A 13,486-nucleotide genomic window follows, 5' to 3' on the forward strand; every position below is an offset into this window, starting at 1 on the left:
GCAGAGACAAAAATTATAAACAGGGACAGGAAAATATACTTAGATTGCAAAGTTACTACTCTCCCTTGGGCCCACAAAATGAAACAATACTTTTGCAAGTGACTAGGGAAAGAAGGGCAGTTGAACCCACTTTGTTTCTGTGGGTTGTGGTAAAATGAGCATGAAGACCCTCAGTACCTTTTAGACATAAACAAATTTCAGTTGAGGCTTTCTGGCAGAGAAAGGTCCTAAGAAAATATGAAAGGTAATCTGCTAAAAAAGAAACAGAAATTCCTGAAACACAATGGAAAAGATCAGGAGGGAGAGAAAGGGGTGTGTGTGTGTGTGTGTGTGTGTGTGTGTGTGTTGGGACAGTACAGAAGAGCGTAAGAAGGGTGAGATTGATAGGACTTTAATCACTTTGTATATCAATGTTTCCATGGAAGAAGCCTTTTAAAGTTCTAAGGATGGAAGAATCATCTTTAGTTCTGAGAACAGGAGTTCTTATTATGGTCAAGAGAAGGGGACTCTGAAGGGCTCCTTGATGATGCCTACCACTGTAAACCACTGGGGATAATTCTGAATCTTGGATCACAATGACTTTTCTTCCTTTTTATTCCAAGGTTCACTGATTCTAGAAAGAATATCTGACAAGAGTAGAGCAGGGTCAAAGTGGAAGCAACATTCAAAACTAGAAATGGGCTTAGAGACCATTCAGACCCTGGCCTAACAAACATTGATGGGGTCAGTATAGGAGAAATGAAGCACAAGTATGCCAATTTATGAGTCATCATGAATTCTGCCCTGGAGTACACAACAAGTGGGACCAGAGTGTTGGAGCCCATTTCTGTTGTCATTCGGGTTGTAGCAGTGATGGCAGAGGGGAGAGAAAACAGGAGGGAAGTCATAAATAGGAGAAACAGAATAGGCAGTACACTAATGAATTTGGAAATTTTCCTCCTTTGAAATACATTACTTCTTACGAAATAACTTTAGAACACTTTATGCTATTGTTTTAAAATGAAAATTATGAAATGTTTTAAAAATATATACACCACAGCATTGCTATACTTTATATTCTGTAAACTACCAAAACTATGTTTCTGAAGTTTAAAATAAAAATTCAACTATTAATTACTGAGTGTTTTATATTACATGCTAATTGTATATTTTAAAATTTCTCCAGATACTTGATAGAGTTAAATGTATATAAGATTACAAAATCTTACAGTTGCTATAAAGTTAAGGACAAAATGGACAGGACCATGAGATTCAGTCTTTCTCAGACTTTTCACCAAACACCCATATCAAAACAAAGCTCCCAGAACTAGGCAAAATGTCCTGATGCAAACTGCTCTAAGTCTAAACTTTTGAAAATGTATTTTTGTTCTGTGCTGCATTTTTCTTATTTCATTTAAAAATTCATATGAATTTCATGTTATATTCCATAACTTGTGCATTTATTTTATTATAAAGACATTTTAAATTGTTTTCTGTGGAGTAAAATTAACACTCTGGAAGATGCATATATTTATTCTGAGGCTCTATGTAAACTCCCAATTGAGAAACACAGCATTATAAAAACATGTTATTTGAATATTTTCATTATGTATTCTTACCTCCATAGTAGGTGGAGTCTTTCTTGTTTTTCTAATCCAAGCTAGAAAGAAAAATGATACTTAAATGTAAGTTTTTGATAATTTACACAAGCATTTTATTCATTCATGCATGAAACAAATATTTATTAGCACCTGTTACATGTTGTTTTAGGCACTGGGTACACAAGAAGGAACTAAACGTGAATTTCCTCCTCTCCTGCAGCACTTACACTAGTGAAGGGGAACAGAAAACAAATACACAAACATATGATGTCAGGTTGTGATTTGTATCATAAAAAAATACAACAGCATAGGGAGTTTATTAAAGAGGGGACAGTCCATATCTAAAATCAGACTTCATAATTGTCTGAATTCAACTGAGTGCCTGATGCCTTATAGCAACAGGAAGGAAGTGGGGCAGGTGCCTCTAGGGAAGTGTATCAGAATCACATGGAAGACATATAGTACATCATTTAGGAGTAGAATCAGATCTTCTGGGTTCAAATCCCTGCTTCATCATTTACTAGCTGTGTCACTTGGGGGAAGCTGTTTAATTTTCTAAAAAACAGATTCCTATCTGTAAAATATAAATTATAAAATTATCTACATTTTAGAGTTTGTTGTGAATGTTAAATGATATCTATAAATTCTTAGCTTAGTCTGGCATACAGGAAGCATTAAGTCTAAGTTAATACTATCATTATCACTATTAGCCCATAAACCTATATTTTTTTTTATAACAGACTCAAAAACACTGAGATTAATAATATCTGCTTGGCCTATGGGGATAGATAGAAAACTGTGATAAAATATACTTTAGAAATTTGGTCTTTAAAAAGTAGGAAACTGCTTGATCACTTTAGTTGATTTAGTTTTCATCACAAAACTGTAAGGTATCCTTATTTAATAGAAAAATTAAATAATTTTCTCAAATTTACATGTTAGATAGTAATGGTGGCATTTGAGTCCAGATTTGACCCTGTCTCTAGCTCCAAAAGCTACCCATGATGTACTAAGCAGCCTCACCAATTTCAGTAAGAAACAAGCAAAGAACACACAACTAGGAAGAGGAATAGGGCATAACCTTAATTACATGCCGGAAAGTAAGAATTACTAACCCCGTTTTACAGATTGGGAAACTGAGGTTCAGAAAGATTAAACAATCTGTCTAAACTCACATAATTAGTGAGGAACAGCCTGGGAATCAACCCCCTCAGGCTCTAAAACCTGAGCTCTGCCTGCTAACTAGCTCCCTTCTCTTCCCACCAGCTCCACCAGCCTGCCTTCTGTCATCCAAGTCATAGCACCAAGAACTGTCCTCATGACTAGCCCAGTACTGAATGGCTGTTGGGGTACAGAGAACAACATTCAACTGCAGGCCTTGCGCTGATTCCATAAATGTATTTTTAATACAGTCCCAGCATTTTAACCTTCTGCCCTCTAACTTGTAAGTTTTTACCTGTTGTTCTCCGCATTCTCTTTCTCCTTATCTTCCATTCCTATTTGGTCCATCTCTAGCCACAACTTATACAGATCTTATGTTCCTTGTTAGGTTTGTAAGGTTGTCAGGGGCAAGATGCATCCATGGGAGATTTATGTTTCTACCACTTAAATGTCTCCAAACAGTAGGTACTTAATACAGCTGTTAATGAATATATCCACTATAAAATACTTCCATTATATGACTATTTGTTGTAATGGAACTTTTGCCTGTGTTAGAAAATCCAGCTCAGCAATAGTAAAACTCCTCTGTGCAATCATGGAAATTAGTGTTTTATAGAAATTTCAACTGCCTCTTTATGGTCAAGTTAAGTTACTTAACTTTATTTATAGACATTTATTTTTCTAGGACAGAGGCTTCTTTTGAAATAATTCAATAGGAGCCATATACCTCTAAAAGGTTTTAAGCAGTAAATCTTTAGTTTTAAAGTAAATTAGAAAGTTAATTCAGAAAAATCAAGTGCTAGGGCAGGGTAAGCAAACTATATAGCCCGCAAGCTAAATGGAACCCAAGGTTTGTTTTTACATTTTTAATTTGTTGAAAAAATATTAAATGAAGAACAATATTTCACAACACATGAAAATTATATATAATTCAAATTTCAGTGTCAGTAAGTAAGGTTTTATTGGAACACAGCCACACTTATTTGTTTACATATTATCTATAGCTGCTTTTGTACTACACCAGCAGAGTTGAGTAGTTGTAACAAAAATAATAGAACCCACAGAGCCCAAAACATTTATCACCTGGCCTTTTAAAGAAGTCTGCCTGCCTCTGTACTAGAGCTACCAATAAGTAAGGCCTTGTAGCAAGAACTATCTGTCTTGATTCAAAAATACTTTCATATTATCTAAAACAAAAATTATTATTATTTTTTAAAATAAAAATCATTATTAAATATTACACTTTTTACTAATGAATACCATGTACTTGAGAGTCTGTGACCACCTATTATTGGCATGAGATCACACTGAAAAAATAAAGGCACAAAGCATACTTACTATTACCATGAGAAAAACAAAACAACAATCGGTCTTATGGATGAGTCTATAAAGCTGCACTTTCAGATTTTTGGTAAGGTTAGAAAAATACTTCAATAGAATCTCAGTAATTTTAAAAAATCCCAATGTAAATTAATAGATTGAGTAACTCTGGTATGTATTTTCTAAAATTTACTGGGTTTATATAAGTTTATAAAATTCATGCATGGAAGAATGCAATATAACTTGGATAATGTATTAAGAACTGCCTAGAATAGTCACCCTCATGGGACACACTATTCTCTCAGGAAAGATACAGGACTTCCTTAGCTCTGTTTTAAATGGCTCAAGGAAAAAGATCTTTGTTTTATCTAGATAAATAAATGCAATTGCTGAGATAAATTTGTATAATTCTACAATAACCAGATACTTGTAATGTTCTTGAGATGATGGTTGATGCCAATTTACTGCTATGTATCCAATAAAGGGTACAGCTGGAAATATTCAATGTGATCACTCATTTATATAATATTCCCTAACTTTCCCAATCACTATATGCAACAAAGGAAATATCTTGCTGAAGGTTGGCAAAGGTTAGGAAGAGGAAGGAATAAAAATAAGCATTAATATCAAATCATTATATTTCTTTTTTTTAATCCTCATAACAATCTGGAATTGAACCTCTATCCAATTATAAACTATATAATGATTTTGCCATTGCTAATTATATCTGTATGGTGGATTCTATATCAGTCTTCATTATAATGTAACCATTGTTTGAGTAGAATTTAGCAAGATAACTGGACAGTTTATGCCTTAAGATCTTAGCATTCTTTCATCAATGTTCATTTGCATTCTCATCAGTATGCATGAGATTTTCAATGAACGTTAATACTCTTATTGGAACATAACACACTATAATAAGCGTAAAAGTGAGCATGCAAATTAAAGTTCCCATTAATCTCTAAAAGAGACTGGAAGAAGCAAGCAGGAAAATACTTCACGAAGCATACATTCTTCAAATTTCCATAAGCACTGAAAATGGCTAACACATTCTGAGAAGCAGTACCAACTGGGGTTAAGGTAAATGAGACAGTTATCACTAGAGTAAGTAAGGTGACCATTCAGAACTAAAATTATGGAAAGCTTGTCAACAGTCTGCATCCAAAAGATTACATTAGAAATATGTGTTGTTTACTTCACTCAAGGAAAAGATAACAGTATACTAAAGCCTCATCTTTTAAAAAAATGATATCTGCCAGTTCTGGGTGTGTACACATTATAAAAAACTATAAAAATAAGAATCTATATTTTTTAACTGAAAATTCTTCAAATGACAGAAAATGAGTCACTTTCTGATTACTGACCCTTGGGCATATCTTAAGGATATTATTAGATTTAGTTGGCACATTTAAGTTAAATATTTTGTAATGCTCATGATGATTACTGTTCTTTTTTCTTAATCTACTTTATTGAGATATAATTTATAAACAATGCAGTGAAACCACTTTAAGTGTGCAACAATTCTGAAAAATGTATACAACCTTCTAACAAGCACCACAATCAGTATACAGAACACTTCCATCATTCCCATAAGTTGTCTAATGTCTAACTACATGCAAACACCCACCCTAATCCATTCACAGGCCCTAATTATTTGTTGCTGCACTTTCTGTCACTGTTGATTAGTTCTGCCTTACCTACAATTTCATATAGATGGTTTACAGTATGTACTGTTTTGCATCTTATTTTACTCAACATAATATTGTCAAAGTTCATCCATGTAACTGTGTCTGGAGAACAGTCTTTTTTTTTTTAAAGATTGTATTTATTTGACAGACAGAAATCACAAGTAGGCAGAAAGGCAGGCAGAGAGAGGAGAAAGCAGGCTCCCTGCTGAGCAGAGAGCCCCGACGTGGGGCTCGGTCCCAGGATGCTGGGATCATGACCCGAGCTGAAGGCAGAGGCTTTAACCCACTGAGCCACCCAGGCGCCCCTGGAGAACAGTCTTTTAAGGTAGGCTCCATAGCCCCCATCTCTGTCACATGCCCTGTGACTTACTTCTAACTGTGATAACAGGGCAAAGGTGATGGGATGTCTATGAGTACATGATTATGTTAGGTAGGATTACAGCATCTATTTTGCTGGAGCCTCTCCCTTCCTGGCTTAAGGGAAAAACTGTCCATGTTGGAGGATCCTATGTGGCAAGAAACTGCCAGTGACTTCTAGGAGCTTAGGGTGGCCTCTGGCCAGCATCAGGTGAAAAACTGAAGCTCACAGTCCTACAATTGCAAAGAAATGAATGCCGCAAATAACCACACACATGGGATCCTTCAACACTCACACCTCCAGATGAGAAAGCAGCCCTGGCTGACACCTTGACTGAAGCCTTGTGAGATCTTAAGTAGAGAATCTATCTAGGCTGTGCCTGGATTTGTAACCACAGAAACCAGGTGATGATAAATATGTAGAGTTTTAAACTAAGTGTATGGTAATAATTATATGGAGCACTAAAAAAACAAATACAATGAGCATAGCAGCAGTTCATTCTTTTTATCGCTCTGTAGTATTCCACTGTATAGAAAAATGACAGTGTGTTTACCACTCACTTTTTGTTGGGTGTCTGTGAAGCTTTCAATTTTGTACTTTTATGACTAAAGCTGCTATGAAAATTTTGGGTACAAGTGTTTGGGGAGACCTATGTTTTTATATCTTGGGGTTAATACCCAACAGAACTTCTGGATTATAAAATATGTGTATGTTCAAATCTATAAAGATTTAATAAACTTTTCCAAAGTAGTTGTACCATTTACACTTCAGCCAAACTATTTATGAAAGTTTCAGGTACTTTACACCCTCTTTAACACTTGTATCATCATTCTTTTAAATTCTAACTAGTCAGTGTTATGTGTTGGTGAGAATGTAAACTGATACAGCCAGTCTGGAAAACAGTTTGGAGGTACCTCAAAAAATAAAAAAAATAGAACTACCATATGGTCCAGTAATCCCTATTCTGGGTATATATATCCAATGGAAATGAAATCACTATCTTAACACTGTATCTGTGCTCCCATGTTCTCTGCAGCATTACTGACCTTAGCCAAGGTATGGAAACAACGTTAAGTGTCCATTCACAGATAAATGAATAATGAAATTGTGGTGTATGTGTGTGTATATGTGTGTTTGTGTGTATGTATCTATGTGTGTGGGTATGTATATATATGCATACCCACACACACATATAAAATATACATATACATATATATTTACAATGGAATATTATTCAACCTTAAAAAGAAGAAAATCCTGCTATTTGTAACAATACCAGATAAACCTAGAAGATATGGTAAATGAAATATACTAGACACAGAAAGAAAAATACTACATGATCTCATTTTTATGTGGAATGTAAAAAAGTTGAATTCATAGAAGCACAGAGTAGAATAGTGGTTACCAGGGGTGGGAGGTGGGGGACATGCTGAGCGAGAAGCCCCACACCATCCCACAACCTTGAGATCATGACCTGAGTTGAAATCAAGAGCTGGACACTTAACGGACTGAGCCACCTGGGTGACCCAACACTTAGGTTTTAATTTAGTAAAATATGTGCCAGATCTGTAAACTAAGAACTACAGATGAAAAAAATGAAGGATAGACCTAAGAAAATGAAGAAAAGATGTTGTGTTCATAGAAAAACTCAATACATTCCCGAATGAAAACTGATCTAATAATTTAGTACATTCCCAATGAAAATCCTGGAAGGATTTTTGGTAGTAATTGATAAGATGATACTAAAAATCATATATAATGACAAAGGGGCCAAACTAATTAAAACAGTTTTGAAAAAGAGATTGGAGGATTCAAATTACCCATCTCAAGCCTTACTACAAAGTCTCAGTGATCAAGACAGTGTGGCATTGGGAAAAGGACAGATCCACGGAGAGAAGTGAGAATACATAGCCCACACCTATATAGCCAAATGATGTTTAACAGAAGTGCTAAGAGTGTGAGAAAAGGATGGTCACTTCATAAACAGTGCTGGGAGAGTAGTTAAAACCATAAAGACAGAAAGTATAATGATGGTTGCCAGGGGCCAGGGAAGGGTAAAGAAGAATAGAGAATTATTGTTTAATGGTACAGAGTTTGTTTTACAAGATGAAAAGAGTTAAGGGGATAGATGGTAGTGATAAAGTCAGTGTATTTAATACCACTGAACTGTGCACTGAAAAATGGTTAAGATTGTAAATTTTATGCTATGTGTATTTTAACACAATAAAAAAATAGTACTGGAAAAACTGGATATCCATATTAATGAAATTGATACCTACAACATACCAAAAATAGATTCAAAATGGATCAAAGATATAAATCTAAAACCCCAAACTATAAAATTTCTAGATGAAATCACAGGAGAAAATATTCATGACCTTGGGTTAAACAAAAATTTCTTACAACACCAAAATCACATATATCAAAGAAAAAAATGATAAATTGGACTTCGTTAAAATTATAAATGTGTGCTCTCCAAGAGACACTGTTAAAAGAATGGAAAGAAGGCTGGGGCAAAAATATGTGCAAATCATATACATAGTAAAGGAACTGTATTGAACATAATTAAGGAACTCTTAAAAATAAACAAGTTGGAAAAAAATGAACCAAATAAAAAATTTCTGGGCAAAAGGTAAGAATAAACACTAGAGTAAAGAAGATATACAAATGTCAAACAAGGTCATGCAAAGATGATCAGCATCACTAGGCACTAGAGAAATAAAAATTAAAACCACAATGAGACACTACAACGCACCTATTACATGGATCAATCTAGTGACACTGACAACACCAAAAGCTAGTGAAGATGAGGGGCAAATATAACTTTCCATTCTCGGTTAATGGGAAAGCTAAATGGTATAGCCATGTTAAAAAACAGTTTAGCAGTTTAAGTTGAATCTCTTCTTGCCACCTGACCTAGAAATGCCACTTCAAGTAGTTACCTTAAAAAAGTGAATATTTATGTTGATATATTTATGCCTGAATAGAAATATGAATTTATATAGTGGCTCCAGTTATAAATGCTATAAACTGTAAACAATCCAAATGTCCTGCAGCTGGTGAGTGGACAAGCTGTTATATCAATATGATAAAATTCTACTCAGCAATAAAAAAGGAATAAACTGCTGATTCATGCAAACACATAGATGAATTTCAAATGCATTAAATGAATTGAAAGAAAGCTGCCTTCTGCTTCTAGGCAACATGGAGCAACAGGGACAAATTACATGAAACAATAATTTTCAAGACTAGTGGACATCAAGTAATGAAATATAGTGATCCCTTCAGAATATTAAAAAACAAACAAACAAACAAACAAAACAATGCCTTGCTTATTGCTTTGCGAGTTTCAGGCTGTGGCATTGGAAGGGGATCCTGCTAAAATTCACCACATTATCTATGTTATGGAGATGGAGCTGGGAGTCTAGAGAGACCAAGGTAACTAAAATTCACAGGACAGACTATCATACATGACACAGCTACATGGAGAGAAAACTGTGGAGATCGGCAGGATGCTGCTATCAAGTATTTAGCAGAGCACTCATGAGTTCATGTGAGTAAGAAACTCTTAAGACCAGGAAAAGAACCACCAGAAACGATCAGAGGACCAGTCCTCACATTTTACACAGGGTTAAGAGTAATGTTAATTTCCACCACCCAGAGTAGAAAACCTCATGACTGACAGGGCAGAGGAGAGTGCTCAGCAATGACTTACATCAGCAGAGCAGAATTATTAGTTCTAGATTAAACTCAGTTTCAGTCCGAACTAATGAATCTTAAAAGCAATCCCTGAAAGGATCAAACTGTTTCCAAGTAACTTAACTGTGTCTCAGAACAAAGCTCAACAATATAGATAGGGATATAAAAATATCCAGTATCCAACTAGGCAAAAATTTTAAATGTCTGACATCCAATCAGAAATTGCGAAGCCAACAAAGAAGCTGGAAAATACTTCCCATATTGAGGAGGAAAAAAAAATCAACTAACCAAAACCAACTAAAAACAGACACAGATGGTAGAATTAGCAGATAAGAACATTAAAACAGTTATAACTGTACTCCATATGTTCAAAAAGCTAGAGGACAGATTGAACAGGTTAGGTAGAGACACGGAAGATATAAAACAGACTCATTAAACTTGTTCAGATGAAAGCTACAATGTCTGAAATGAGGTATACCTTGGATGGACTGGTAGGAATTTGACACTGTAAGAGAAAACATTAGTGAACTTGAAGATACAGCAAGAGAAACCATACAGAATGAAACTCAAAGAAAATAAACCACAAATGAACAGAGTTTGTGAACTATGAGACAACTTCAAATAGCCTAAAATTGCAAATGGAGTCCCCAAAGGGAAGGACAGAAATGGACTCAAAGAAAAGTATCTGAAGAAATAATGGGCAAAATATTTCAAAAATTGACTTGAAACTACAAACCCATAGGTCTAAGAAGTTCATGAAACTTCATAATGGTACATCATGATCAAATTTCTGAAAACCAGTTAAAAAAGGAATCACTTTAAAACAGGCACAAGAAAAAAAATATACATTACATACAAAAGGACAAAGAAAAGCACGATAATAGATTCTTGACAGAAACCATATAAAGTATCTTTAAACTATGAAAAGAAAAAAAAACTATCAAAAAAAAAAAAAGGAAAAGAAGAAAAAGAAAAGAAAAAAAAAAACCCTACCAACCTAGAATATTATAGACAGAGGGGTATTTTTATATTTCAGACAGGGGTACCTGGGTGGCTCAGTCAGTTAAGCATCTGACTCTTGATTGCAGCTCAGGTCAGGATCTCAGGATTGTGGAAATTGAGGCCTCTTTGGGCTCCACCTGGGCATGGAGTCTGCTTAAGATTCTCTCTCCCTCTCCTTCTGCTACCCCACCAAATATATATATATGTTTCAGGCATATCAAAGCTGAAAGAATTTAATTCTAGCAGACTCACATTTAAAGAAATGTTAAAGGAACCATTAGACCCTAAGGAAAATGATCACAGATAGAAATATGGATCTATAAAAAGGAATGAAAAGCATTAGAAATGGTAACAATATGAATAAATGTCATATTTTTGTTTTGCTTAAATCTCTGTAAATCCTAGTTCATTATTTAAATAAAAATAACAGTACAGTGTGCAGTTTGTAACAAGTAGAACTAAAATATATTTCAATAACAGAAATATTGGAAGGAAGAAATGGCAGTGCACATTTGTAAGGTTCTTGTATCTATCTGAAGCGGAAACATCACATAAAGATTTTGATATGTTGAAGATGCAGTCAGTAATACCAAAAATAGCCACTCAGTAGAGATACAGCTTCTAACTGACAATAGGAAATAAAACTGAATCATAATCCTGAATACTAATGTATTAGTTTGCTAAGGCTGCCATAACAAAGGTATGTACCAAACATTCAGTGGCTTAAATAATAGAACGTTATTTTTTTCACAATTCTGGAAGGTAGAAGTCTAATATCAAGGTGTTGGCAAGGTCCACTTTTTCTAAGGTTTCTCACCTCAGCTTGTAGATGGCTGGCTTTCTCCTGTGTCTTCACAAGTTCTTCCCTCTGTATATGTTTATGTCCTAATCTCCTCTTCTTATAAGGACACCCGTCATATTCGATTAAGACCCATCCTAATAACCTTAGTTTACTTTAATTACCTCTTTAAAGACTCTATCTCCAAATACAGTCTGAGGTTCTGGGGTTAAGACTTCAACAAAGAGGGGCGCCTGGGTGGCTCAGTGGGTTGAGCCTCTGCCTTCTGCTCAGGTCATAATCTCAGGGTCCTGGGATCGAGCCCCACATTCGTCTCTCTGCTCAGCGGGGAGCCTGCTTCCCTTCATTGCTCTGCCTGCCTCTCTGCGTACTTGTGATCTCTGTCTGTCAAATAAATAAATAAAATCTTAAAAAAAAAAAGATTAAAAAAAAAAAAGACTTCAACATAGATTTTGGGGGAACACAATTCAGCCATAAAAACTAATAATGAGAGAAAGGACATCACTTCAGATTCTAAAGATAATAAAATGATAATAAGGAAATACTGTGGTCCATGTTATGCAAAAAAAATTGGAAACTTAGATGAAAAGGACAGACTCTTTGAAAGAAACATGCTACCAAAGGTCACTCAAGAAGATATAGATAACCTGATTATCCTAAATCTAATAAATTTAATTTGTAGTTGAAAACTCCAGGTCCAGATGGCTTCAGTAGTAAAGTCTATCAAATATTTTCTAAAAATAATTTTAACTCTACATAAAGTTTTGCAAGATATTGAAGAAAGAATATATCCAAGCTCATTTCATGAGATCAGCTTACACTGACACAAAACCCAAGCAAAGACATTACAAGAAAATGTATTGCATGGAGCACTGGGTGTGGTGTATAAACAATGAATCTTGGAACATGGAAAGAATAAAATAAAATTTAAAAAAAAAAAGAAAGAGAAAGAAGTTACTAACCAATATACCTCAAGATAAAAATTTTAAACAAAATTTTAAATAAACCAATGATGTATAAAAAGAGTAATACATCAGGAACAATGCAAGAATGTCCATTCACATCTCTTCTGATCAACTGTATACTGGAAGTTCTAGTCAGTGGAAATAGATAAGATTAAAAAAAATTAAAGGCATGCAGGTTGGAAAGAAGAAAATGCCTTTATTCATTGACTATATGATCTTCTAAGTAACTAAGTTAAAAAAAAATTTAAAAAAATCTGCTGAAGTTGACCAAAAAGCTACTCTATTTAATAACTTAGCAAAGTCATAGCATACAAGATAATATACAAATACCTATGGCACATTTATGATAGTAACAAATAATAAAAAATTAACACTGGAAAAAACTATCATATACAATAGCATCAAAAAGATGAAATACTGGGGCGCCTGGGTGGCTCAGTGGGTTAAGCCGCTGCCTTCGGCTCGGGTCATGATCTCAGGGTCCTGGGATCGAGTCCTGTATCAGGCTCTTTGCTCGGCAGGGAGCCTGCTTCCCTCTCTCTCTCTCTCTCTCTCTCTCTGCCTGCCTCTCTGTCTACTTGTGATCTCTCTCTGTCAAATAAATAAATAAAATCTTTAAAAAAAAATGAAATACTTAAGAATAATTCTGACAAAAGATATGTAACATCTGTATGATGAAAACTACAAACTTTAATAAAAGAAATTAAGAAGGCCTAAATTAAATTAAGAGAAATATAATGTCCAGGGGTTAGAAGATACTTATTGTTAAGATGTCAGTTCTTGTAAAGGGATATATATGTTCAACAAAATCCCACCAAAAATCCCAGGAGGCATTTTTGTAAAAATTAACAAGATCATTCTAAAATCTATTTAAAAATGATGGATTTCCTGTATGTATTTACTGAGCACTTAGT

The 13,486-nt window shown here is 34.6% G+C and overlaps 1 protein-coding gene across 1 annotated transcript in view; it reads right to left on the reverse strand.

The window, feature by feature from the left end:
- Positions 1-13,486, reverse strand: part of NDUFAF2 (NADH:ubiquinone oxidoreductase complex assembly factor 2) — a 161,347-nt gene that overhangs the window by 37,504 nt on the left and 110,357 nt on the right. The window contains exon 3 of the mRNA XM_032849976.1: positions 1,599-1,639. Within this exon, the coding sequence (XP_032705867.1) occupies positions 1,599-1,639 (41 nt within the window). The remainder of the gene's footprint in view (positions 1-1,598; positions 1,640-13,486) is intronic.

The sequence above is a fragment of the Lontra canadensis genome, unplaced genomic scaffold (genome assembly GCF_010015895.1).
Source record: "Lontra canadensis isolate GAN:19392208 unplaced genomic scaffold, GSC_riverotter_1.0 scaffold4, whole genome shotgun sequence".
Taxonomy (NCBI): Eukaryota; Metazoa; Chordata; class Mammalia; order Carnivora; family Mustelidae; genus Lontra; species Lontra canadensis.